This window comes from Heterodontus francisci, chromosome 11 (genome assembly GCF_036365525.1).
Source record: "Heterodontus francisci isolate sHetFra1 chromosome 11, sHetFra1.hap1, whole genome shotgun sequence".
NCBI lineage: Eukaryota > Metazoa > Chordata > Chondrichthyes > Heterodontiformes > Heterodontidae > Heterodontus > Heterodontus francisci.
Window position 1 is genome coordinate 121,130,202 of NC_090381.1, and position 27,289 is coordinate 121,157,490.

Below are 27,289 nucleotides of genomic sequence, written 5' to 3' on the forward strand. Positions count from 1 at the left end.
AGCGGCCCGGCACTAGCTCCTTGACCCCCAAGATCTCCGGTTGAAAAGTCGGGGCCAACAAGATAGCCACCCCACTAGAAATAGGGGTGAGGTGACTCATGTAGACCCCACCCTGCCACTCCAGGAGCCAGGTGGTTTCGTCTCCCGGAACGGTGTGGGTTTCCTGCAGAAAGCTCACCGCGTATCTCCCTTCCCTAAGGACTGAGAGATTATGAAATCTGCGGTGAGACCCCCTGCTGCCGTTGATGTTGAGGCTGGCTATGGTTATCTTCATGTCAAAAGTACTTAAAACCCGTCACCAACACCTCACTGTGAGGAGGGAGTGGAAGTGCACCTGGCCTTCCAATCCCCCAGCAACCCATTGAGGAATGTGTTAAAGCGGCGCCTCTCAACCAGTTTCATGCCCTTCCCCCGCATTCATGAGGGCCGCACGGACGGACCGCATGATCAGCGTCAGATGTGACCAACGGCCGAGGGCCAGCTGAATGTTATTGCGGCAACCCCTGCAAGCCGCGAGGAAATCCCGGAGTTCCGCCGTGGGGATGAGAGGAGACTTGGTGGGAGGCACGAGGGACTCCACCACCTCACTGGCGATGGAATCAAGGTCGTCCTCCGTGCCCCGCACCGAATCCCCATCCTCCTCCGGGTCGTCACCGCCAGGGGCTGACACATCCACCACACACTGTGGGGCGGATGTCCCGGCTGCGCCAGCTGGTCCCGCCTCCGTCACGATCCCACCTCCAGGAAAAGAGGGAAAAAAAACTTAGTGACATTACAGGAATTCTGCTTGGTGATTGGTTGGGTAAGTAACAGCTGTTAGTGCATTTAAATTGTTTAAAAAAGGGGAAAGTTTTTTTTCAAAAACTTCAAGCGATAAGGTGAGTAGTATTATTTAAATTAGTGTAATTTATTAAGGACTTTAGATTGTACTGGGTAGTGTTTGGAGTAGAACAAGGCCCCGAATGTAATTTGTATTTTTTAAAGGAAGTAACTAAATTAATTTAAAGGTAAGTCATGACAGGAGAGCTCAGCCCCGTGATATGCTCCTCCTGCGCTATGTGGGAAATCAGGGACGCTTCCAGTGTCCCTGGTGACCATGTGTGCAGGAAGTGTATCCATCTGCAGCTACTGACTACCCACATTACAGAGCTGGAGCTGCGGGTGGATTCACTGCGGAGCATCTGCGATGCTGAGGAAGTCGTGGATAGCACGTTTAGTGAGGTGGTCACACCACAGGTAATGGCTGCACAGGCAGGAAAGAGAATGGGTGACCACCAGACGGAGTAGTAGGCACAGGCAGGTAGTACAGGAGTCCCCTGTGGCCATCCCCCTCTCAAACAGATATACCGCTTTGGATACTGTTGTGGGGGGGGGATGACCTCCCAGGGGAAAGTAGCAACAGCCAAGTTCATGGCACCACGGAGGGCTCTGCTGCACAGCAGGGGAGAAAAAGTGGTGGAAGAGCTATAGTGATAGGGGATTCTATCGTAAGGGGTGTAGGTAGGCGTTTTTGTGGCCACAAACGTGACTCAAGGATGTCAAGGAGCGGCTGCAGGACATTCTGAAGGGGGAAGGTGAACAGCCAGAGGTCGTGATACACATTGGTACCGACAACATAGATAGAAAAAGGGATGAGGTCCTGCAACAAGAATTTAGGGAGCTCGGAAGCAGATTAAAAAGCAGGACTTCTAAGGTTGTAATCTCTGGATTATTCCCAGTGCCTGTGCTAGTGAGTCTAGGAATAGGAGGATAGAGCAGATGAATACGTGGCTGAAGAGATGGTGCAGGAGGGAGGGTTTTAGTTTCCTGGATCACTGGGTCTGTTTCTGGCGAAGGTGGGACCTGTACAAGTTGGACGGGTTGCACCTGAACTGGAACGGGACCAACATCCTTGCTGGAAGGTTTGCGAGTACTGTTGCTGGGGGGGCGAGGGGTTTAAAGTAATTTGGCAGGGGGATGGGATACAGAGTGGAGTTACAGTAGATGGTAATGTAGAACTGAAAGTGAGTCAGTTTGGAAGGCAGAGCAAATAAAGACCAGGTAAGGCACAAGTGAAAAATGCAAGGTTGAATTGCATCTATTTTAAGGCAAGGATTCTTACTAGTAAGGCAGATGAATTGAGGGCGTTGATTAACACATGGGATTATGATATTATTGCTATCACAGAGACATGGTTGAGGGAGGGGCAACCCAATATTCCAGGGTATAGAATCTTAAGGCGTGATAGGGGAGGGGATAAAAGAGAGGTGGCATTGCACTGTTGATCAAGGAGTCAATTACTGCAGTAAGGAGGGATGATATCTTAGAAGGTTCCTCAAATGAGGCCAGATGGGTAGAACTTAAAAACAAAAAGGGGGCAATCATTTGGCTGGGAGTGTACTACAGGCCTCCAAACAGTCAGGGAGAGATAGAGGAGCAGATATGTAGGCAAATCTCAGAGAGGTGTAAAAATAATAGGGTAATAATAGTAGGGGATTTCAACTTCCCCAATATTAACTGGGATAATCTTAGTGCAAAAGGCTTAAAGGGGGCGGAATTCTTAAAATGCATCCAGGAGAGCTTTTTGAGCCAGTACGTAGAAAGTCCAGCAAGAGAAGGGGCAGTACTGGACCTAATCCTAGGGAATGAATCTGGACAAGTGGTAGAAGTGTTAGTGGAGGAGCATTTCAGGGATAGTGACCATAACTCTGGAAGATTTAAGGTCGTTATTGAAAAGAACAAAGGTGGACCAGAAATAAAGGTGCTGAATTGGGGGAAGGCCAATTTCAATATGATAAAACAGGATCTGGCCAAAGTGGACTGGGAGCAGCTACTTGTAGGAAAGTCTACATCAGACCAGTGGGAGTCATTCAAAGAGGAAATAGTGAGAGTTCAGAGCAACACGTACCCGTTAAGGTGAAGGGTAGGACCAACAAGTCCAGGGAACCCTGGATGACAAGGGATATAAAGGATTGAATCAGGAAAGAAAGGAGGCTTATGGCAGATTCAGAGCGCTGAAAACCGCGGAGGCAATGGAGAAGTATAGAAAGTGTAGGGGGGTACTTAAAAAAGTAATTAGGAGAGCGAAGAGGGGACATGAAAAAACACTGGCGGGCAAGATAAAGATAAATCCTAAGGCATTTTATAAGTATATTAAGGGTAGGAGGATAACCAGGGAAAGAGTTGGGCCCATTAGGGACCAAAGTGGCAATCTGTGTGTGGAGCCGGAGGACATAGGTGAGGTTTTAAATGATTACTTTTCATCTGTTTTAACTATGGAGAAGGACGATGTAGGTGTAGCGATCAGGGAGGGGGATTGTGATATACTTGAACATATTAGTATTGAAAGGGAGGAAGTATTAGCTGTTTTAGCGGGCTTAAAAGTGGATAAATCCCCAGGCCCAGATGAGATGTATCCCAGGCTGTTATGTGAGGCAAGGGAGGAGATTGCAGGGCATCTGACACAAATTTTCAAATCCTCTCTGGCCACTGGAGAAGTACCAGAGGATTGGAGGACAGCGAATGTTGTACCATTATTCAAGAAGGGTAGCAAGGATAAACCAGATAATTACAGGCCGGTGTGTCTAACATCAGTGGTAGGGAAACTATTGGGAAAAATGATGAAGGACAGCATTAATCTCCACTTGGAGAGGCAGGGATTAATCAGGGATAGTCATCATGGCTTTGTCAGGGGGAGATCATCTCTAACTAACTTGATTGAATTTTTCAAGGAGGTGACGAGATGTGTAGATGAGGGTAAAGCAGTTGATGTGGTCTACATGGACTTCAGTAAGGCTTTTGATAAGGTCCCACATGGGAGATTGGTTAAGAAGGTAAGAGCCCATGGGATCCAGGGCAATTTGGCAAATTGGATCCAAAATTGGCTTCGTGGCAGGAGGCAGAGGGTGATGGTCAAAAGTTGTCTTTGTGAGTGGAAGTCTGTGACCAGTGGTGTACCACAGGGATCGGTACTGAGACCGTACTGTTTGTAGTGTACATTAATGATTTAGACGTGAATATAGGAGGTATGATCAGTAAGTTTGCTGATGACACGAAAATTGGTGGTGTCATAAATAGTGAGGAGGAAAGCCTTAGTTTACAGGACGATATAGATGGGCTGGTAAGATGGGCGGATCAGTGACAAATGGAATTTAATACTGAGAAGTGTGAGGGATGCATTTTGGAAGGACTAACAAGGCAAAAGAATATACAATGGATGGTAGGACCCTAGGGAATACAGAAGGTCAGAGGGACCTTGGTGTACTTGTCCATAGATCACTGAAGGCAGCAGCACAGGTAGATAAGGTAGTTAGGAAGGCATATGGGATACTTGCCTTTATTAGCCGAGGCATAGAATATAAGAGCAGGGAGGTTATGATGGAGCTGTATAAAACGCTAGTTAGGCCACAGCTGGAGTACTGTGTACAGTTCTGGTCACCACACTATAGGAAGGATGTGATTGCACTGGAGAGGGTGCAGAGGAGATTCATCAGGATGTTGCCTGGGCTGGAGCATTTCAGCTATAAAGAGAGACTGAAAAGGCTGGGGTTGTTTTCCTTAGAGCAGAGAAGGCTGAGGGGAGACATGATTGAGATGTACATGATTATGAGGTGCATTGATAGGTTAGATAGGAAGAAACATTTTTCCTTAGAAGAGGGATCAAGAACCAGGGGGCATAGATTTAGGTAAAAGCAAAATACTGCGGATGCTGGAAATCTGAAATAAAAACAAGAAATGCTGGAATCACTCAGCAGGTCTGGCAGCATCTGTGGAAAGAGAAGCAGAGTTAACGTTTCGGGTCAGTGACCCTTCATCGGCATAGATTTAGGGTAAGGGATAGGAGGTTTAGGTGTGATTTGAGGAAAGGTTTTTTCACCCAGGGTGTTTGGAATCTGGAACACACTGCCTGAAGAGGTGGTGGAGGCAGGAACTCTCACAATATTTAAGAAGTATTTCGATGAGCACTTGAAACGCCATAGCATACAAGGCTACAGGCGAAGTGCTGGAAAATGGGATTAGAATAGTTGGGTGCTGGATGGCTGGCACAGACACGATGGGCCAAAGGGCCTGTTTCTTTGCTGTATAACTCTCTGACTCTAACCTCAGCCATTGCCTTCACGCAAGCCTGAGTAGACATGTTGGGGTGGGCATAGCTCTTCACCCCATGGCTACGAGTGATCAGCTTGAATGGTGACGGGGCCACATGGGCGGCCGCAGAGGCTGCAGCCACAGAGGTATTAGAGGGTCCCGCCACTGGCACAGATGGACTTGCCATGGGTCATGAGCTAAACCCCACTCCAGTGGTAGGCCTGCAGATTTATAGGAACATAGGAAGAACATTGGAAGATAAAACAGGAGTAGGCCATTCAGCCCCTCGAGCCTGTCATCCATTCAATGTGATCAAAGAACAGTACAGCACAGGAACAGGCCATTCGGCCCTCCAAGCCTGTGCCGATCTTGATGCCTGTCTAAACTAAAACCTTCTGCACTTCCAGGGTCCGTATCTCTCTATTCCCATCCTATTCATGTATTTGTCAAGATGCCTCTTAAACGTCGCTATCGTACCTGCTTACACCACCTCCCCCGGCAGCAAGTTCCAGGCACTCACCACCCTCTGTGTAAAGATCATGGCTGATCCGCGGCCTAACTCCATATACCTGCCTTTGGCCCATATCCCGAAATATCTTTGCTTAACAAAAATCTACCTATCTCAGATTTAAAATTAACAACTATTTTAGCTTCAATTTCAACTTTGTGGGAGAGAGTTCCAAACCTCTACCACCCTTTGCGTGAAGAAGTGCTTCCTAACATCTCTCCTGAATGGTCTGGTCCTAATTTTTAGACTATGCCCCCTAGTTTTAGAATCTCCAACCAGTGGAAATAGTTTATCTTTATCCAGCCTGTCTTTTCCTGTTAATATCTTGAAGACTTCGATCAGATCACCCCTTAACCTTCTAAATTCTAGCGAAAAAAGGCCTAATTTGTGTAATCTCTCCTCGTAACTTAACCCCTGTAGTCCAGGTATCATTCTTGTAAACCTACGTTGCACTCCCTCCAAGGCCAATATATCCTTCCTAAGATGTGGTGCCCAGAACTGCTCACAGTACTCCAAGTGGGGTCTAACCAGGGTTTTGTACAGCAGCAGCATAACCTCTGTGTCTTTATACTCCAATCCTCTAGATATAAAGGCTAGCATTCCATTAGCCTTTTTGATTATTTTCTGCACTTGCTCATGGCATTTTAAAGATCTATGCACCTGAACCCCCAAGTCTCTTTGGACATCCACTGTACTTAACCTCTTCCCATTTAGAAAGTACCCTGCTCTATCCTTTTTTGGTCCAAAATGGATAACCTCACACTTGCCCGCATTGAAATCCATCTGCCACAGTTTTGCCCACTCACCGAGTCTGTCAATATCTCTTTGCAATTTTATGCTATCATCTAAACTGTCTACAATGCCGCCTAACTTTGTATCATTAGCAAATTTGGATATATGACTCACTATGCCATCATCCAAGTCGTTAATCAATAATATGAATAATTGAGGCCCCAACACAGATCCCTGAGGGACACCACTAGTTACATCCTGCCAATCGGAGTACTTACCCATTATCCCCACTCTCTGTCACCTACCACTCAACCAACTTTCTAACCATGTCAATAATTTGCCCTCAACTCCATGGGCTTCTACCTTAGTTAACAGTCTGTTATGTGGGACTTTATCAAATGCCTTCTGGAAGTCCATATAAATAACATCCATAGACATTCCCCTGTCCACTACCTTAGTCACCTCTTCAAAAAATTCATTGAGATTTGTCAGGCATGACCTTCCCGTCATGGATCCATGCAGGCTGTCCCTGATTAACTCAAATTTCCTTGGTTCCCCCTTTCACCCTTCTTAAAAAGTGGAGTGACATGTGCAACTTTCCAATCCAGAGGGACCACTCCTGAATCTCGGGAACTCTGAAAGACTATAGTTAGGGCATCTACAATGTGCTCCCCTACTTCCTTTAACACCCACTGATGGAAATCGTCAGGTCCTGGGTATTTCTCACTCTTTAGTTCCATTAATTTCCTTGTTACTGATGATTTACTTACATTAATTGTATTCAGTCCCTGTCCCCTATCGGCTATTAATTTTTTCGCGACTTCCGGCAAGTTACCCTCCTTTTCAACTGTAAATACTGAGGCAAAGTAATTGTTCAACATGTCTGCCATTTCCCCATTATCAATGACAATATCTCCAGTTTCAGCTTTTAGTGGGACTACATTGCTCTTGACCACCCGCTTTCCCTTTATGTAATTATGTAATTCCTATCCTGAGTGGCGTGAAACAGGGCTGCGTTCTCGCACCCACATTTTTTGGGATTTTCTTCTCCCTACTGCTTTCACATGCGTTCAAGTCCTCGGAAGGAGGAATTTTCCTCCACACAAGATCGGGGGCAGGTTGTTCAACCTTGCCCGTCTAAGAGCGAACACCAAAGTACGGAAAGTCCTCATCAGGGAACTCCTCTTTGCTGACGATGCTGCTTTAACATCTCACACTGAAGAGTGCCTGCAGAGTCTCATCGACAGGTTTGCGGCTGCCTGCAATGAATTTGGCCTAACCATCAGCCTCAAGAAAACGAACATCATGGGGCAGGACGTCAGAAATGTTCCATCCATCAATATTGGCGACCACGCTCTGGAAGTGGTTCAAGAGTTCACCTACCTAGGCTCAACTATCACCAGTAACCTGTCTCTAGATGCAGAAATCAACAAGCGCATGGGAAAGGCTTCCATTGCTATGTCCAGACTGGCCAAGAGAGTGTGGGAAAATGGCGCACTGACACGGAACACAAAAGTCCGAGTGTATCAAGCCTGTGTCCTCAGTACCTTGCTCTATGGCAGCGAGGCCTGGACAACGTATGTCAGCCAAGAGTGACGTCTCAATTCATTCCATCTTCGCTGCCTCCGGAGAATCCTTGACATCAGGTGGCAGGACCGTATCTCCAACACAGAAGTCCTCGAGGCGGCCAACATCCCCAGCTTATACACACTACTGAGTCAGCGGCGCTTGAGATGGCTTGGCCATGTGAGCCGCATGGAAGATGGCAGGATCCCCAAAGACACATTGTACAGCGAGCTCGCCACTGGTATCAGACCCACCGGCCGTCCATGTCTCCGCTTTAAAGACGTCTGCAAACGCGACATGAAATCCTGTGACATTGATCACAAGTCGTGGGAGTCAGTTTCCAGCGTTCGCCAGAGCTGGCGGGCAGCCATAATGGCGGGGCTAAAGTGTGGCGAGTCGAAGAGACTTAGCAGTTGGCAGGAAAAAAGACAGAAGCGCAAGGGGAGAGCTAACTGTGTAACAGCCCCAACAAACAAATTTTTCTGCAGCACCTGTGGAAGAGTCTATCACTCTAGAATTGGCCTTTATAGCCACTCCAGGCGCTGTTTCACAAGCCACTGACCACCTCCAGACGCTTACCCATTGTCTATCGAGACAAGGAGGCCAAAGAAAAAAAAATTATAAATTTCTTCTTATTGATTTTGATGTCCCTTGCAAGTTTCCTTTCATAATCCCTTTTAGTATCTCTTCTAAGCTGCTTTGTGACCCTTTGCTGGTCTTTGTATTGATCCCATTCAGCCGGATCTGTGCTGCGTTTTGCATTTTTGTAAGCCATTTCTTTTAGTTTTATGCTATCCCTAATCTCTTTAGTTGTCCATGGCTGTTTTTTCTGTGAAGTGGAGCTTTTTCCTCTCAGGGGTATATATTCGCTCTGTATTTTGTTAAATGTTTCTTTAAATATTCTCCACTGTTCTTCAGTTGTTTGACCCATTAACAGATCTACCCAGTTTACCGTGGACAGTCTCTGTCTCATCCCGGTAAAGTCAGCCTTACTCAAATCTAAAATTCTAGTAGCTGATTCGTGCTTTTCACTTTCAAAAGCTACCTTGAATTCGATCATGTTGTGATCACTATTTGATAAATGTTCACGCACAGTTAGGCTACTAATTAAATTTGGCTCATAACTCATAACTAAATCTAATATTGCCTGTCCCCTTGTTACATCTAGGACATATTGCTGTAGGAAACTATCCCGGACACATTCCAGAAATTCACTACCTTTCTGACAGGTGCTAGTCTGCCTCTCCCAATCTATGTGTAAGTTAAAATCCCCCATTAATACTACTCTGCCCTAGTTACACACTTGCCTAATCTGTGCATTTATACAATCTGATACCTCAGAACTGCTACCAGGGGGTCTATACACACCTATTACAGTTTTAGATCCTTTTCTGTTCCTCAGTTCCACCCATAAGGTCTCCACTGGATGCTTTCCCCTCATTATATCCTCCCTCACCAATGAGGTGATATTATTTCTAATCAGTGAGGCTACTCCACCCCCTCTGCCATTTTCCCTGTCCCTCCTGTAAACTTTATAACCAGGTATATTTAGTTCCCAGTCCTGACCATCCTGCAGCCACGTCTCCGCAATGGCCACCACATCATAATCTTCCATTTGAATTTGCGCCTGCAGCTCATCTAGTTTATTCCTTACACTCCGTACATTTGTATATAGAACTCTTATTTGGGCTATACCCCCTAACCTGTCCCTCAGCACTGATGCTTTATTCACCTGTTTATTATTTCTCTTCTGGTTTAACCAGTATACATCTTGCAGTTTGGTAACAATCAGCCTCACCACTAACCTGCACTCCTACCGTCTCCATTAACTTCCTGTTTTTCCATGTAACTGAACCCTCCCCCCCACTATTTAGTTTAAAGCCCTATCTATAGCCCTAGTTATGTGATTTGCCAGGACTCTGGTCCCAGCATGATTCAGGTGGAGCCCCTCCTTCCCCAGTATCGGTGCCAATGTCCCATGAATTCAAACCCATTTCTCCCACACCAATCTTTGAGCCACGCATTTACCTCTTTAATCTTATTGACCCTTTGTCAATTTGCTTGTGACTCAGGTAGTAATCTGGAGATTGTTACCTTTTTGGTTCTGCTTTTTAAATTTAGCCCCTAGCTGCTCATATTCCCTCAGCAGAACCTCTATCCTCGTTCTACCTATATCGTTGGTACCTATGTGAATGACGATAACTGGATCTTTCCCCTCCCACTCCAAGTTCCTCTGCAGCCCAGATGAGATATCCTGAACCCTGGCACCAGGTAGGCAACAGAGCCTTCGGGACTCTCGATCCTGGCCACAGAGAACAGTGTCTATGCCCCTAAATATACTATCCCCGATTACGACTACATTTCTCTTTTCTCCCCCCACTTGAATGGCTCCCTGTACCACGGTGCTGTGGTCAGTTTGCTCATCCTCCCTACAGTCCCTGCTCTCATCCACACAGGGAGCAAGAATCTTGAACCTGTTGGACAAGGACAATGGCTGAGGCTCCTGCAGCACGACCTCTCGGATCCCTCTACCTGCCTCGCTCATAGTCACACCTTCCTGCCCTGACCACTGGCCGAATTCACAGTAGTTAATCTAAGGGGTGTGACTGCCTCTTGAAACACAGTGTCCAGGTGACTCTCCCCCTCCCTGATGTGTCGCAGTGTCCGAAGCTCAGACTCCAGCTCACCAACTCTGAGCCGGAGTTCCTCGAGCAGCCAACACTTGCTGCAGGTGTGTTCACCAGGAACCACAATGGGGTCCACCAGCTCCCACATCATTCAGGTACAACACATCACCTGGCCCTGCATCTCTATTTTATTTAATTAGATTTTAATTTGTTTTTTACATTTCTAACTGGCCTTTAGTTTTTAATCTGTAAAATATTTCTCCTATTCACCTTTAATCTGAAATCAATTTAGAATAGGTAATTCAAAATAGCAGTTACTAACCAACCAATGAACTTACGGTATTCCTGTGATGTCACTCTTTGTTTTTTCTCACTCTGTTTACTCCATTAAATTACCCAAAAATTTGATTATTTACACCAGGAATCTTAATTCCCCACCCCCCCTGCAAGAAAACATTACCCACTATATTAAAAAATAACTGTAGACCTTTCTCTTTACTTTAGTTATGAACCCAGCTATTTAGAGTTATTCCCTAACAGCTGTTACTCAACAACCAATCACCTTGGGGCAGCACAGTGGCGCAGTGGTTAGTACCGCAGCCTCACAGCTCCAGGGACCCGGGTTCAATTCCGGGTACTGCCTGTGTGGAGTTTGCAAGTTCTCCCTGTGTTTGCTTGGGTTTCCTCCGGGTGCTCCGGTGTTCTCCCACATGCCAAAAAGATTTGCAGGTTGATAGGTAAATTGGCCATTATAAATTGCCCCTAGTATAGGTAGGTGGTAGGGAAATATAGGGACAGTTGGGGATGTGGTAGGAATATGGGATTAGTGTAGGATTAGTATAAATGGGTGGTTAATGGTCGGCACAGACTCGGTGGGCCGAAGGGCCTGTTTCAGTGCTGTATCACTAACCTAAAAAACTAAACCTTGCAGCTTTCCTGTGATGTGACTGTTGACTATTTTTCAAAACGACGGCGCTGTCTGAGTGAACTCTCTCTCTCTCTTTCCCGGTCTCTTTATACTCCGGCTCTGCTCTCGCTGTTTCCCGCTGTCTGAGTGAACTCTCTCTCTCTCCCGGTCTCTTTATACTCCGGCTCTGCTCTCGCTGTTTCCCGCTGTCTGGGTGAACTCTCTCTCTCTCTCTCTCTCTCCCGGTCTCTTTATACTCCGGCTCTGCTCTCGCTGTTTCCCGCTGTCTGAGTGAACTCTCTCTCTCTCTCCCGGTCTCTTTATACTCCGGCTCTGCTCTCGCTGTTTCCCGCTCTCTGGGTGAACTCTCTCTCTCTCCCGATCTCTTAATACTCCGGCTCCGCTCTCGCTGTTTCCCGCTGTCTGAATGAACTCTCTCTCTCTCTCCCGGTCTCTTAATACTCCGGCTGCACTCTCCCTGTTTCCCGCTGTCTGAGTGAACTCTCTCTCTCTCTCTCTCTCCCGGTCTCTTTCCACTCCGGCTCCGCTCTCGCTGTTTCCCGCTGTCTGAATGAACTCTCTCTCTCTCTCCCGGTCTCTTCATACTCCGGCTCCGCTCTCGCTGTTTCCCGCTGTCTGAGTGAACTCTCTCTCTCTCTCCCGGTCCCTTTATACTCCGGCTCTGCTCTCCCTGTTTCCCGCTGTCTGGGTGAACTCTCTCTCTCTCTCTCTCTCTCTCTCTCTCCCGGTCTCTTAATACTCCGGCTGCACTCTCCCTGTTTCCCGCTGTCTGAGTGAACTCTCTCTCTCTCTCTCTCTCCCGGTCTCTTTCCACTCCGGCTCCGCTCTCGCTGTTTCCCGCTGTCTGAATGAACTCTCTCTCTCTCTCCCGGTCTCTTCATACTCCGGCTCCGCTCTCGCTGTTTCCCGCTGTCTGAATGAACTCTCTCTCTCTCTCCCGGTCTCTTTATACTCCGGCTCCGCTCTCGCTGTTTCCCGCTGTCTGAGTGAACTCTCTCTCTCTCTCTCCCGGTCTCTTTATACTCCAGCTCCGCTCTCGCTGTTTCCCGCTGTCTGAGTGAACTCTCTCTCTCTCTCTCCCGGTCTCTTTATACTCCGGCTCCGCTCTCGCTGTTTCCCGCTGTCTGAGTGAACTCTCTCTCTCTCTCTCCCGGTCTCTTTATACTCCGGCTCCGCTCTCGCTGTTTCCCGCTGTCGAAGTGAACTCTCTCTCTCTCTCCCCCGGTCTCTTTATACTCCGGCTCCGCTCGCCCTGTTCAAAAAAGCAATAAATAATAAGTTAGGAGAGGGACAGAGGGTGTACTTAAGAGGAAAAGGGAGGCTGGGAGTGATGACTTGATTCACCGAGGTGGTATGACCGACAACAGTTCAATCAAACAGTCCTTCACAATCTTTTCTGGTCTTCTGTTTGGGGAGAGGTGTCTTCACCTGGGTCAGCTGAAAGCTGCCCTGGCAGTATCTGTCTTCTGCTTTCTTTTTAGCCAGGCAACTTCAACTGACCCAGGCTGGGCATTTGGGGTGGGGAGGGAGCTTCCTTCTATGTTTAGTGCAACTGCACAGCTCCCTACAGAATTGTTCAGCCTCCACCCCTTGTTCTTCCACCTCTCCAACCTCTCCCAACAGTCCAAATCAAATTCAAATCTGGTATTCTACACCCACCTCGAAACACAGCCTTACGATTGAAAAGTCTTTTTCTTCTCTGTAACAAAAGTTGTCCAAAATGCTGCAGCTCCCTCCTCAGCTCTCCCTCTCCAGCAGCATCTCCAGCAACTGATTGCAGCACTGTCAGCTGCACCTCATTGATGCTTTCAGCCCTCAGTATTCCCAATTAGAGAGCAGCCAACCCCCTTTATTTTGAACACTGTAATCTCCATTGGTTTTGAACAAACAACACATAACATTTTTGCTTTACATGGTCACTATTTATCATTTTGTTAACAAATCAACAAGCATCAGGGAGTGAGTTTGTAGAAATCTGCGGCACAGACAACACAGGGTGCATGGAAATGGGATTTATATTCCAGTCTTTGTCTATCAGTGCCAACCTGAATCTGACCAGCAGAGGGAGCTTTACTCTGTATCTTCCCCTGTTTTTTTATGTCGAGGGGGCCTTTATTCCTCAGGCCCCCTTGATATACAGATTGTTAAAATAAGTTTATTAACACAGATAAATAAACAAAAAACTCAAATTAAAATGCCATTCTCGGCGTCGACGATGCACTCCAGTCCCTGCGGTGCCCACCGGTCGCGGAAGGCCTCAAGCGTACCGGCGGACACCGCATGCTCCTTCTCCAGGGACACCCGGGCGCGAACGTAACCGCGGAAGAGGGGCAGGAAATAGGGGAGGACGGACCCCCCGACGGCCCGCAGCCTGGACCTGTGAATTGCCACCTTGGCCAGGCCCAGGAGCAGACCGACGAGGAGATCCTCCTCCCGGCCCAAGCCCCTCCACACCGGGTGCCCAAAGATCAGGAGCGTGGGACTGAAGTGCAGCCAAAACATGAGGAGCAGCCCCTTCAAATACTCAAAGAGGGGCTGCAACCTCGCACACTCCGTATATATGTGAAACACGGACTCGTCCAGGCCACAGAAAGTACAGGCGGCCTGGGAGTCCGTGAACCTACTTAAAAGGCTATTGCAATGGACTGCCCTGTGCAACACCCTCCACCCCAGGTCCCCGATGTAAAGGGGGAAGACTCCCGCGTAGAGAGACCTCCATCGGGGTTTCCCCTCGCCGCCAGATGGCAACGCGGACCGCCAGGGCGTGTCCGGCCGGCTGACGAGGGCGAGGAAGTGGAGAGTGTGCAGGAGCAGCCCGTACAGGAAACCCCTCCGCGCCGATTGGAATGAATTAGAATTAGAACATTACAGCGCAGTACAGGCCCTTCGGCCCTCGATGTTGCGCCGACCTGTGAAACCATCTGACCTACACTATTCCATTTTCATCCATGTGTCCATCCAATGACCACTTAAGTGCCCTTAAAGTTGGCGAGTCTACTACTGTTGCAGGCAGGGCGTTCAACGCCCCGACTACTCTCTGAGTAAAGAAACTACCTCTGACATCTGTCCTATATCTATCACCCCTCAACTTAAAGCTATGTCCCCTCTTGTTTGCCATCACCATCCGAGGAAAAAGACTCTCACTATCCACCCTGTCCAACCCTCTGATTATCTTATATGTCTCTATTAAGTCACCTCTCCTCCTCCTTCTCTCCAACGAAAACAACCTCAAGTCCCTCAGCCTTTCCTCGTAAGACCTTCCCTCCATACCAGGCAACATCCTAGTAAATCTCCTCTGCACCCTTTCCAAAGCTTCCACATCCTTCCTAAAATGCGGTGACCAGAACTGCACGCAATACTCCAGGTGTGGTCTCACCAGAGTTTTGTACAGCTGCAGCATGACCTCGTGGCTCCGAAACACGATCCCCCTACTAATAAAAGCGAACACACCATATGCCTTCTTAACAGCCCTATTAACCTGGGTAGCAACCTTCAGGGATTTATTTACCTGGACACCAAGATCTCTCTGTTCATCTACACTACCAAGAATCTTCCCATTAGCCCAGTACTCTGCATTCCTGTTACTCCTTCCAAAGTGAATCACCTCGCACTTTTCCGCATTAAACTCCATTTGCCATCTCTCAGCCCAGCTCTCCAGCCTATCTATGTCCGTCTGAACCCTACAACATCCTTCGGCACTATCCACAACTCCACCGACCTTAGTGTCATCCGCAAATTTACTAACCCACCCTTCTACACCCTCTTTCAGGTAATTTATAAAAATGACAAACAGCAGTGGCCCCAAAACAGATCCTTGCGGTACACCACTAGTAACTAAACTCCAGGATGAACATTTGCCATCAACCACCACCCTCTGTCTTCTTTCAGCTAGCCAATTTCTGATCCAAAGCTCCAAATCACCTTCAACCCCATACTTCCGTATTTTCTGCAATAGCCTACCGTGGGGAACCTTATCAAACGCCTTACTGAAATCCATATACACCACATCCACTGCTTTACCCTCATCCACCTGTTTGGTCACCTTCTCGAAAAACTCAATAAGGTTTGTGAGGCACGACCTACCCGTCACAAAATCGTGCTGACTATCTCTAATGAACTTATTCTTTTCAAGATGATTATAAATCCTGTCTCTTATAACCTTTTCCAACATTTTACCCACAACCGAAGTAAGGCTCACAGGTCTATAATTAACAGGGCTGTCTCTACTCCCCTTCTTGAACAAGGGGACAACATTTGCAATCCTCCAGTCTTCCGGCACTATTCCTGTCGACAATGACGACATAAAGATCAAGGACAAAGGCTCTGCAATCTCCTCCCTAGCTTCCCAGAGAATCCTAGGATAAATCCCATCTGGCCCAGGGGACTTATCTATTTTCACACTTTCCAAAATTGCTAACACCTCCTCCTTGTGAACCTCAATCCCATCTAGCCTTGTAGCCTGAATCTCAGTATTCTCCTCGACAACATTTTCTTTCTCTACTGTAAATACTGACGCAAAATATTCATTTAACACTTCCCCTACCTCCTCTGATTCCACACACAACTTCCCACTACTATCCTTGATTGGCCCTAATCTAACTCTAGTCATTCTTTTATTCCTGATATACCTATAGAAAGCCTTAGGGTTTTCCCTGATCCTATCCGCCAATGACTTCTCGAGTCCTCTCCTTGCTCTTCTTGGCTCTCTATTTAGATCCTTCCTGGCTAGCTTGTAACTCTCAAGCGCCCTAACTGAGCCTTCACGTCTCATCCTAACATAAGCCTTCTTCTTCCTCTTGACAAGCGCTTCAACTTCTTTAGTAAACCACGGCTCCCTCGCTCGACAACTTCCTCCCTGCCTCACAGGTACATACTTATCAAGGACACACAGTAGCTGCTCCTTGAATAAGCTCCACATTTCGATTGTGCCCATCCCCTGCAGTTTCCTTCCCCATCCTACGCATCCTAAATCTTGCCTAATCGCATCATAATTTCCTTTCCCCCAGCTGTAATTTTTGCTCTGCGGTATATGCCTGTCGCTGCCCATCGCTAAGGTAAACCTAACCGAATTGTGATCACTATCACCAAAGTGCTCACCTACATGTAAATCTAACACCTGGCCGGGTTCATTACCCAGTACCAAATCCAATGTGGCATCGCCCCTGGTTGGCCTGTCTACATACTGTGTCAGAAAACCGTCCTGCACACACTGGACAAAAACTGACCCAACTAAAGTACTCGAACTATAGTATTTCCAGTCGATATTTGGAAAGTTAAAGTCCCCCATAACAACTACCCTGTTACTCTCGCCCCTGTCGAGAATCATCTTCGCTATTCTTTCCTCTACATCTCTGGAACTATTTGGAGGTCTATAAAAGACTCCCAACAGGGTGACCTCACCTCTCCTGTTTCTAACCTCGGCCCATACTACCTCCGTAGACGAGTCCTCAAACGTCCTTTCTGTCGCTGTAATACTCTCCTTGATTAACAATGCCACACTCCCCCCCTCTTTTACCATCTTCTCTGTTCTTACTGAAACATCTAAATCCCGGAACCTGCAACATCCATTCCTGCCCCTGCTCTACCCATGTCTCCGAAATGGCCACTACATCGAGATCCCAGGTACCAACCCATGCTGCAAGCTCACCCACCTTATTCCGGATGCTCCTGGCGTTGAAGTAGACACACTTTAAACCAGGTTCTTGCTTGCCAGTGCCCTCTTGCGTCCTTGTAACCTTATCCCTGACCTCACTACTCTCAACAGCCCGTACACTGGAACTACAATTTAGGTTCCCATTCCCCTGCTGAATTAGTTTAAACCCCCCCCGAAGAGCACTAGCAAATCTCCCCCCCAGGATATTGGTACCCCTCTGGTTCAGGTGAAGACCATCCTGTTTGTAGAGGTCCCACCTACCCCAGAAAGAGCCCCAATTATCCAGGAAACCAAAACCCTCCCTCCTGCACCATCCCTGCAGCCACGTGTTCAACTCCTCTCTCTCCCTATTCCTCGCTTCGCTATCACGTGGCACAGGCAACAACCCAGAGATAACAACTCTGTTTGTTCTCGCTCTAAGCTTCCACCCTAGCTCCCTGAATTTCTGTCTTAAATCCCCATCTCTCTTCCTACCTATGTCGTTGGTGCCTATGTGGACCACGACTTGGGGCTGCTCCCCCTCCCCCTTAAGGATCCCAAAAACACGATCCGAAACATCACGAACACTGGCACCTGGGAGGCAACACACCAACCGTGAGTCTCTCTCGTTCCCACAGAACCTCCTATCTGTTCCCCTAACTATGGAGTCCCCAATGACTAATGCTCTGCTCCTCTTCCCCCTTCCCTTGTGAGCAACAGGGACAGACTCTGTGCCAGATATCTGTACCCCATTGCTTACTGCTGGTAAGTCGTCTCCCCCAACAGTATCCAAAACGGTATACCTGTTGTTGAGGGAAACGGCCACAGGGGATCCCTGCACTGCCTGCTGGTTCCCTCTCCTTCCCCTGACGGTAACCCATCTACCTACTTCTTTGACCTGAGGTGTGACTACCTCCCCATAACTCCTCTCAATAACCTCCTCCGCCTCCCGAATGATCCGAAATTCATCCAGCTCCAGCTTCAGTTCCCTAACGCGGTTCTCGAGGAGCTGGAGTTGGGTGCGCTTCCCGCAGATGCAGTCAGCAGGGACACCCTTGGCGACCCTTACCTCCCACATTCTGCAGGAGGAACATACAAGTGCCTTAACCTCCATTCCCACTATTCTAAATTCCCAATGGCACCGAGGACATTTCCGAGAGGCGGCTCGGGTTGTGCGGGACCGGCTCCCGAGGAGGGTTTCGGGGCCTGGGTCCGATGAGTAGTTCCGGCTGAGCGGGGTTCAGCTCAGCCGGGATCGCTCCGCTCTCCCAAGCCCCCTCACTTTCCGCAGAGAGGGGCGTTCCGGGGGCTTCGGCTACTCCTCGGCCCTCCGGTCCGTCACCGGAGTCCGAAAGCGCGCAGAGTCCCGAAAAGGTATTCGTGATCCACCCTGTCGAACGCCTTCTCCTGATCGAGAGAGAGAAAGGCGACTGACTGACCAGTCCTCTGGGATAGATGGATCAGGTCCCGGACCAGGTGGATGTTGTCCTGGATGGACCGGCCCGGGACCGTGTAGGACTGGTCGGGGTGGATCATGTGGGCCAGCACAGAGCCCAGGCGGGTAGACATAGCCCGGGCAAAGATCTTATAATCCGTGCTGAGGAGGGTGACCGGACGCCAGTTTTTAAGCAGGCGGAGATCGCCCCTCTTCGGCAGCAGGACGATGACCGCCCTGCGCCAAGAGAGGGGCATCTCCCCGGTCACCAGGCTTTCCCCCAGGACCTGCGCGTAATCGTCCCCCAGGACGTCCCAGAACACCCTGAGGAACTCCACGGTCAACCCATCCAGACCTGGGGATTTGCCCCTTGAGAGCTGGTGGAGGGCCCCAGTCAGCTCCGCCAATGTGAGCGGAGCCTCCAATCCTTCGGCGCCCTCCGGGCTGACCAGCGGCAGGTCCTCCCACAAAACTCTGCGCGCATCCTCGCTGGACAGATCCGGAGAGAACAACGCACTGTAATAAGTACGGACCAGGAGGCCCATTCCCTCCGGATCCGTGATGGAGGATCCGTCGTCGGCCAGCAGCTCGATGAGCTGCTTACGGACCCCCCGCCATTTTTCCAGCGAGTAGAAGAAGGGTGAGGCGCGGTCCAAATCTTCCAGGATCTGGATCCGCGACATCACGTACACGCCTCGGGACCCTATGAGCTGCAGGTCCCTCAGCGCGCCCTTCTTCTCTTTGTACGCCTGCCACAGGGCCAGGTCCACGACGGCATGATCGAGGCGGGACTCCAAGTCGAGCACCTCCCTCTCAAGGCGCCCAGTCTCGGCTTCCCGCCTCTTGGTCGACCCCTTCGCGTACTCCTGACAGAAGACGCGGATGTGATTCTTGCCCACATCCCACCATAGCCTCAAGGAGGGGAAGCCCCCCTGCTTCCTTCTCCAGTCGGCCCAGAATCGACAAAACGAGTCCCGAAATCGCTCGTCCTCCAGCAGCCGGTTGTTAAAGTGCCAGTACGGGGACCCCACCCTCGTGCGGAGCGGAATGAACTCCGCCCACACCAGGCGGTGGTCCGAGCACGGCACCAGCCGCATGGAGGCCGCCGAGACGCGGGAGACGTACGCCTGCGAAATGTAGAGGCGGTCGATTCGCGACCCTCCTCCTCCAGACCTCCACGTGAAGGCGCTGGAGTTGGGATGGAGATTCCGCCAGACGTCCACCAAGTTAAGGGAGCTGATCAGTCCCCTCAACTTCTCCACCGACGCTTGGCCGCGCTGGGGACCGGAGCGATCCCCCACCTCGAGGGTGCAATTAAAGTCCCCCCCCCCCCGAGGATGATGCACTCGCCGCTATCGATGGAGCTCAAGAGAGCGGACACTTCTTCAAAGAAGCGCGCTTACAACGCGCCGGGCCTGGGCGCGTACACGTTCACAAAGTGGAGCGGCACGCTACCCAGGCGAACGGCGAGGTGGAGCAAGCGGCCCGGCACTAGCTCCTTGACCCCCAAGATCTCCGGCTGAAAAGTCGGGGCCAACAAGATAGCCACCCCACTAGAAATAGGGGTGAGGTGACTCATGTAGACCCCACCCTGCCACTCCAGGAGCCAGGTGGCTTCGTCTCCCGGAAGGGTGTGGGTTTCCTGCAGAAAGCTCACCGCGTATCTCCCTTCCCTAAGGACTGAGAGATTGTGAAATCTGTGGTGAGACCCCCTGCTGCCGTTGTTGTTGAGGCTGGCTATGGTTATCTTCATGTCAAAGGTACTTAAAACCAGTCACCAACAGCTCACTGTGAGGAGGGAGTGGAAGTGCACCTGGCCTTCCACTCCCCCAGCAACCCATTGAGGAACACATTAAAACGGCGCCTCTCAACCAGTTTCACGCCCGCGCACTTGCCCGCTATCTTCAGGGCGGCACGGACGGACTGTATGATCAGCGCCAGATTCGACCAGCGGTCGAGGGCCAGCTGAATTTTATTGCGGCAGCCCCTGCAAACCGCGAGGAAATCCCGGAGTTCCGCCGTGGGGATGAGAGGAGATTCGGTGGGATGCACGAGGGACTCCACCAGCTCACTGGCGATGGAATCAAGATCATCCTCCGTGCCCCACACCGAATCCCCATCCTCCTCCGGGTCGTCACCGCCAGCGGCTGACACATCCACCACACACTGTGGGGCGGACGTCCCGGCCACGCCAGCTGGTCCTGCATCCGTTACGATCCCACCCCCAGGATCGATGGCGGAGGAGTCCTCTCTGGGTTCTATCGTGAAACTGGAGCCTGTAGGCACCAGCGGTTCAGGACCCCCCTCCACCTCCGTCCCCAGGCCAATGAGTGGTCCAGGGGAGACAGAAGTTCTCGACTCCGGAAATCCAGCCGGAGCCGAGACCAGAGGCGGAGAGAGGAGGCCATCTCCCGCTCTGCCAGCACCCACAGGCCCAGCAGATGGGGCAGCATTCTCGGTTATAACCGGGTTGGGTGTCTCCTGGTTGATGGTGGACTCCGGCTGGGAGGGCCGACCCTCTGGTGCCTCGCCCTCCCCTTCACTCAGGGCACCCGACCCAGTAGCAGTGGCAGAATGGGCGGCGTCCCCAGGCTCCCCCACCACAAGCAGGGCTCCACTTGCTAGTTCAGGAGGGACCTCATTAGAATTTTTTAGAATTAGAACATTACAGCGCAGTACAGGCCCTTCGGCCCCCGACCTGTGAAACCATCTGACCTACACTATTCCATTTTCATCCATATGTCTATCCAATGACCACTTAAATGCCCTTAAAGTTGGCGAGTCTACTACTGTTGCAGGCAGGGCGTTCCACGCCCCTAATACTCTCTGAGTAAAGAAACTACCTCTCACATCTGTCCTATATCTATCACCCCTCAACTTAAAGCTATGTCCCCTCGTGTTTGCCATCACCATCCGAGGAAAAAGACTCTCACTATCCACCCTATCTAACCCTCTGATTATCTTATATGTCTCTATTAAGTCACCTCTCCTCCTCCTTCTCTCCAACGAAAACAACCCCAAGTCCCTCAGCCTTTCCTCGTAAGACCTTCCCTCCATACCAGGCAACATCCTAGTAAATCTCCTCTGCACCCTTTCCAAAGCTTCCACATCCTTCCTATAATGCGGTGACCAGAACTGCACGCAATACTCCAGGTGCGGTCTCACCAGAGTTTTGTACAGCTGCAGCATGACCTCGTGGCTCCGAAACTCGATCCCCCTACTAATAAAAGCTAACACACCATATGCCTTCTTAACAGCCCTATTAACCTGGGTAGCAACCTTCAGGGATTTATGTACCTGGACACCAAGATCTCTCTGTTCATCTACACTACCAAGAATCTTCCCATTAGCCCAGTACTCTGCATTCCTGTTACTCCTTCCAAAGTGAATCACCTCACACTTTTCCGCATTAAACTCCATTTGCCATCTCTCAGCCCAGCTCTGCAGCCTATCTATGTCCCTCTGTACCCGACAACATCCTTCGGCACTATCCACAACTCCACCGACCTTAGTGTCATCCGCAAATTTACTAACCCACCCTTCTACACCCTCTTTCAGGTCATTTATAAAAATGACAAACAGCAGTGGCCCCAAAACAGATCCTTACGGTACACCACTAGTAACTAAACTCCAGGATGAACATTTGCCATCAACCACCACCCTCTGTCTTCTTTCAGCTAGCCAATTTCTGATCCAAAGCTCTAAATCACCTTCAACCCCATACTTCCGTATTTTCTGCAATAGCCTACCGTGGGGAACCTTATCAAACGCCTTACTGAAATCCATATACACCACATCCACGGCTTTACCCTCATCCACCTGTTTGGTCACCTTCTCGAAAAACTCAATAAGGTTTGTGAGGCACGACCTACCCTTCACAAAACCGTGCTGACTATCGCTAATGAACTTATTATTTTCAAGATGATTATAAATCCTGTCTCTTATAACCTTTTCCAACATGTACCAGGTCCTTCCCCTCCCCTCCATCCTGAGGAATAGGGTGCTCCTGCCTGGACTTTGTTGCCTTGGTGGTGGCGTTAGGGGAAACGTGGGGACCCGAAACAGGAGACAGCTCCCCTCCAACAGATGGACCCTGCGCCTCAGGGCCCCTTGTTAACTCTGTGGAGGGGTGCCTTCTCCTCTTTTTCCCAGTTGGGTGCGGAGGCTCAGAGACCCCCATGTCATCAGAGGCCTCCACCTCCGCACTCTTTTTTTTTTATTCACCCTGGGCCTGAGCCCAGCCCTGGGGCAAGTTGACTTCCCGAGATCGGGCTTTGTGCTGAGCTCAGACTCGGGTACTGTCACGGTGTCCAGGGGACGCGCCTCTCGATGTTTATTTCTCCTCCGCGCCTTCCTTCCACTTGGACGGTCACCCCCCTCCCTGCCGGAGGCCGTGAAAACCACAGCCTCCGGTACCGACGGCGCCGCCGAGTTGGAGTTGGCAGCCGGGAGGTTGGGGCAGTTCTTACGAACATGCCCCACCCCCTTACAGACATGGCACCGCACCCCGTCCAAGGTCCAGAAGACGCAGTAGGCCGTCCCCCGGAATTCTACATTGAAGTAGCCCTCTGTCACCTCCTCCCGCGCCAGCTGCATGAATAACTGGCGGCGGAAGGAGTACACGTGTCGGAGGCTGTTCTCCCGAAGACCGAGCGGGACTGGGGTGAGCCCCGTCTTTACCTTCCCCAGATGGTGCAGGTGGGGAAGGAGGAGCTCACCAGGAATGAAGGGCGGAACATTAGATAAAATGACTCTTTGCGCAGTGGCCTCCAGGGGGTCTACTGGCAGAAAGGTCCCGCCCACGGTGAACCCCTTGTTCAGAGCCAGGGACACCGCCCGCTCGGTCTTCAGGAAAAACATTTTAGAGGCTGCAACAATGGCCGAAGGGCCGACAACCTCGGCCATTGCTTTCACATATGCCTCTATAGTTATGTTTGGGTGGACGTAGCTCTTGACCCTATGCTTCGATGTTAATAAAGCAAATGGTGACGGGGCAACAGGTGCAGCTGCAGCAGCCGCAGCAGATGTACGGGAAGACCCCGCCACCGGCGAAGGAGGGCTTGCCATGGGGTCTAAGAGCCACGTCCACCCTCAAGAAACAAAACAAATTTACACAATTTTTTAAAAAAGCAAACTTTAAACAAAGTGGAGCGGGAGTAGAGGAGGATGGGGTTGGATGGTAAAGGAAAAGGGGAGGATAGGTAACTGAGGCGACTGAGTGGAGGAATGGAGAGAAAGGCTGAAAAGGATGTTTGATCCAACTGCCAGTTGGAGCACCTTTATCAAAATTAGTCCAAAACTGTTTGCTGTCTTCCAGTTGGGGGAGGCTTCTTCGCCCGGGACGGCTGGAGCTGCCCAGTACTCTCCTCTTCTGATTTTAACAAGACAGTCTTCACCGGGGCAACTCCAGCTGTCCCGAGCAGGCAGGTGGGGAGGGAGCTCCCTGTGTGCAAGCACCAATACAAATACGGGGGCCCCTACTGGATTTGGCTGCGCCACCCCTGAGTCTTCAGGCCTCTTCTCCCTCCCCCAAACAGTTCAAACTTAAGCGTCTTTCAGGTGCCCTAACACCCACCTCTCCAAAACAATTGCAGCCTTCCTTGATGGTTTCTCTCCACTCTGTATTCACCTCTCTCCAATTGCTCCACTCTCCACTCTGCAGTTGCTGCAACACAGGTGCAACTGCTCCCCCTGATTGCTGGCAGGAAGTGCTCCAAATTGCCCAGCCAATCCCAGTGCTGTACCTGTCTTGGGGAGTGTTTGATGGGGACAGTGTAGAGGGAGCTTTACTCTGTATCTAACCCCGTGCTGTACCTGTCCTGGGAGTGTTTGATGGGGACAGTGTAGAGGAAGCTTTACTCTGTATCTAACCCCGTGCTGTACCTGTCCTGGGGAGTGTTTGATGGGGACAGTGTAGAGGGAGCTTTACTCTGTATCTAACCCCGTGCTGTACCTGTCCTGGGGAGTGTTTGATGGGGACAGTGTAGAGGGAGCTTTACTCTGTATCTAACCCCGTGCTGTACCTGACATAAGAGTGCTGAATATATATCGTTAGCATGCTGGATATATGTTAGTCAAAGAACAGTACAGCACAGGAACAGGCCATTCGGCCCTCCAAGCCTGCGCCAATCTTGATGCCTGCCTAAACTAAAACCTTCTGCACTTCCGGGGACCGTATCCCTCTATTCTCATCCTATTCATAGTGTGTGGGTATATTTTGTTCATGTGTGTGTTATATTTTGTTCGCATTTGAAGAGAGTTCCTATGTTTTGCTGTATGGGGTGAGTTCATACATTCTGGGTGTTCGGACAAGCTGCAGTGAAATTCTTCCTTTTAAGCTGAGGGAGATGATCTACATACTTGGGTTTGCAGTCACCTGTTCCTTGTCCTTTTGTAAGACAAATAGCAGCAGTTGTTACAAGTGGCTCTCATCTTACTGATCCTGTATGCGCTTTTCAAGCTGTTTCCATTTCATTCCTGACCTGCTCTTAACTCATTCTGTCCTGGAGAGATTAATCGAGCTTCGAGTGTAGGACATGAAGATATGATTCAGTTCACAGGGAGTGTCATTGTCCCACTCTTGGGTCCTGCTACTTCATGGCTAAACGTGGGATGGCGGAAAACAAGTGCCATAAAAAGAAGCTGTTTATATCCCTTACAGTTAACCCTAAAACCACTGATCCCTTAGCGATGCATAGGCAAGGGCTGAACTGTAACTTAGCCATTTGTAGCGATAAAGTGATGACCCGAAGGGATCACTGAGCTCGGCATGGATGAGAGATGGCAGTTGCTTGTTTCTGCTACAGATTCTTCCATCAGGCAATGTAATATTGAAAGTTTGTCCCTGTCACCATTGTTTAACGTAATGTTGATTGGTTTTCAGGGTGGTGATGAGGTGGAAGCCTATCAGATTGAATGTGAAAAATCTGGAATGTGGAGTAGCAGCATTCCCACATGCAAAGGTAAGACATAATCACATGGGCATTGCCATAAACATCTTAAAACAGGGATTTTCAAATGTGAAGCAACAATAGCAATCCTTTCATGTTCTACCAAGGGAACTTCTGACATATTCTCAGGGCAGATTTCTATCTTAGCACTAAACCTTTCTTCTTAGATCTTTGATCTTAGAGTAGGTTAAAGGTTCGGCACAACATCGTGGGCCGAAGGGCCTGTACTGTGCTGTACTGTTCTATGTTCCATGTTTAACAGTTCACAGTCTGTGGAGAGCAGAATGGCTAAATGTGCAGTGACAGGCGAGGAGTCAGGTATTAAATCAGCAGTTACTGCAGTCTGTGTAATCCTAGATTGTGAACCAGGAGTCAAATTGTCCATGATGGAACTTCAACTGACTCCCTTCAGCCTCATTTTTGCTGTTTCATTCTTATAATTTTCACATGTATGCTACAACAGCAGCCTCTGTACATACCGAACAATAGAAATGGAATGTAATAGACCCACAACCAACTGATCAGATCAAATCTCTGCAGTCCTGCCACATCCAGTCATGAATGGTGGTGGACAATTAAACAACTAACTGGAGGAGGAAGCTCCAAAAACATCAATATTATCAATGATGGGGGAGCCCAGCACATCAGTGCAAAAGATAAGGCTGAAGCATTTGCAACCATTTTCAGCCAGAAGTCCCAAGTGGATGATCCATCTCAGCCTCCTCCTGAAGTCCCCAACATCACTTATGCCAGTCTTTAGACAATGCGATTCACTCCACATGATATCAAGAAATGACTTAAAGCACTAGATACTGCAAAGGCTATGGGCCCTGACAACATCCCGGCTGTAGTACTGAAGACCTGTGTTCCAGAACTGGCCGCACCCCTAGCCAAGCTGTTCCAGTACAGCTACAACACTGGCATCTACCCAGCAATGTGGAAAATTGCCCAAGTATGTCTTGTCTACACAAACCAGGACTAATCCAACCCACCAATTACTGTCCCATCAGTCTACTCTCAATCATCAGTAAAGTAATGGAAGGTGTTGACAGTGTATTCAAGCAGCACTTACTCAGCAATAACCTCCTCACTGATGCTCAGTTTGGTTTCGGCCAGCGCCACTAAGCTCCTGACCTCATCCAAACATGGACAAAAGAGCTGAATCCAGAGGTGAGAGTGACTGCCCTTGATACCAAGGCAGCATTTGACCAAGTATGGCATCAAGGAGCCCTAGCAAAATTGGAGTCAATGGGAATCAGGAGGAAAAGTCTCCACTGGTTGGAGTCATACCTAGCACAAAGGAAGATGGTTGTAGTTGTTGGAGGTCAATCATCTCAGCCCCAGGACATCACTGCAGGAGTTCCTCAGGGTAATGTCCTAGGCCCAACCATCTTCAGCTGCTTCATCAATGACCTTCCCTCCATCATAAGATCAGAAGTGGGGATGTTTACTGATGATTGCACAATGTTAGTACCATTCACGACTCCTCAAATACTGTAGCAGTCCATGTCCATATGGAGCAAGACCTGGACAACATTCAGGCTTGGGCTGATAAGTGGCAAGTAACATTCGTGCCACACAAGTGCCAGGTAATGACCATCTCCAACAAGAGAGAATCTAACCATCTCCCCTTGACATTCAATGGCATTACCATCGCTGAATCTCCCACAATCAACATCCTGGGGGTTACTATTGACCAGAAACATAACTGGACTGGCCACAGATATACTGTGGCTACAAAAGCAGGTCAGAGACTGGGAATTCTGCGGTGAGTAACTCACCTCCTGACTCCCCAAAGCCTGTCCACCATCTACAAGGCACAAGTCAGGAGTGTGATGGAATAC

The 27,289-nt window shown here is 49.5% G+C and overlaps 1 protein-coding gene across 9 annotated transcripts in view; it reads left to right on the forward strand.

The window, feature by feature from the left end:
- masp1 (MBL associated serine protease 1) overlaps positions 1-27,289 on the forward strand; it is a 354,556-nt gene that overhangs the window by 136,076 nt on the left and 191,191 nt on the right. For 8 of the 9 annotated variants that reach the window (XR_010976007.1, XR_010976006.1, XM_068042858.1 and 5 more), the window contains exon 8: positions 25,379-25,457. Coding sequence is in view for 7 of the 9 variants with exons in the window: in XM_068042858.1 (XP_067898959.1) it covers positions 25,379-25,457 (79 nt within the window). In the remaining 2 variants the exon portion in view is untranslated. Of the gene's footprint in view, positions 1-25,378; positions 25,458-27,289 lie in introns of those variants that run through there. The other variant, XM_068042866.1, reaches the window with a different exon arrangement.